The sequence below is a fragment of the Nanorana parkeri genome, unplaced genomic scaffold (genome assembly GCF_000935625.1).
Source record: "Nanorana parkeri isolate BGI_ZX_2015 unplaced genomic scaffold, ASM93562v1 scaffold3991, whole genome shotgun sequence".
Taxonomy (NCBI): Eukaryota; Metazoa; Chordata; class Amphibia; order Anura; family Dicroglossidae; genus Nanorana; species Nanorana parkeri.
Genome location: NW_017310258.1, coordinates 5,933 through 7,206, shown reverse-complemented (window position 1 = coordinate 7,206; position 1,274 = coordinate 5,933). Strand labels below are relative to the sequence as shown.

At 52.7% G+C, this 1,274-nt stretch overlaps 1 protein-coding gene across 1 annotated transcript in view; it reads left to right on the top strand.

The window, feature by feature from the left end:
- TRAPPC10 (trafficking protein particle complex 10) overlaps positions 1 to 1,274 on the top strand; it is a 21,789-nt gene that overhangs the window by 14,602 nt on the left and 5,913 nt on the right. The window contains exons 5-6 of the mRNA XM_018575478.1: positions 166 to 362; positions 451 to 646. Coding sequence (XP_018430980.1) covers positions 166 to 362; positions 451 to 646 — 393 coding nt within the window. The remainder of the gene's footprint in view (positions 1 to 165; positions 363 to 450; positions 647 to 1,274) is intronic.

Below are 1,274 nucleotides of genomic sequence, written 5' to 3'. Positions count from 1 at the left end.
ATATAGGGGGGGTGTGTATGGGGGGTCTATGATGGTATACAGGGGTTCTCCATGGAGGGGGGGTCTATGTCGGTATATAGGGGGTCTCCATGGAGGGGGGTATACATATGTAGACATGGGATTGGTTTATGTGATGTCCGGTGATGATGGGTCTCCTCCGCACAGGACACGGAGGTTTATAAAGCCTCCACGAAGGATGACATCACCAAGTGGCAGAACGCTCTGCGGGCTCACAGTACCACCGACTGGCTGATTGTGGTTGTTGAGAGCGAAGCCAAGAAGAAGAACAAAACCAACATCCTCCCGCGGACCTCCATCGCCGACAAGATCCGAAGTGACTTCTGTAACAAGCAGAGTGACAGGTGAGCGTGATATGACGTGACAGGTCCACTTGCAGAGAGAGCTGTGATCCCGGCGTGGATGAGAAGATTCGGGTTTGTGTTTCCTCAGGTGTATGGTGCTGGTGGACCCCCTGAAGGAAACCTCGCGCTCCCAGGAGTCCTGGTCTCTCTTCCTGTCCAAACTGCGCACGTTGCTGCTCACCTCCTTCACCCGGAACCTGGGACACTTCGAGGATGAGATGAGGACTCTGCGAGAGAAGAGGACGGAGCCGGGGTGGAGCTTCTGTGACTACTTCATGGTGCAGGTACAATTATTGCCCCTTCTAGATCACATGGCTCCTCCTAGAGGGGGACATGAGACATTGGCCTCCACCTATACCCGATACGGGGTCTCCTCCGTCTCTAGAGGACAATTAATTCCTTGTATACACCATGCATGGAACCCAACTCCTCCTAGAGGGGGACATGAGACATTGGCCTCCACCTATACCCGATACGAGTCATCCTCCTTCTCTAGAGGACAATTAATTCCTTGTATACACCATGCATGGAACCCAACTCCTCCTAGAGGGGGACATGAGACATTGGCCTCCACCTATACCCGATACGAGTCATCCTCCTTCTCTAGAGGACAATTAATTCCTTGTATACACCATGCATGGAACCCAACTCCTCCTAGAGGGGGACATGAGACATTGGCCTCCACCTATACCCGATACGAGTCATCCTCCTTCTGTAGAGGACAATGAGTTCCCTGTATACACCATGCATGGAACCCAACTCCTCCTAGAGGGGGATATGAGACATTGGCCTCCACCTATAGAGGAACATGGAATCCTTCTATACATGTTACATGGCACCGGACTCCTCCTGTAGGGAGATGAGAGACTTGGACCACCACCTCCATCCTCTCTAGGCTGTATGACCCCCCCC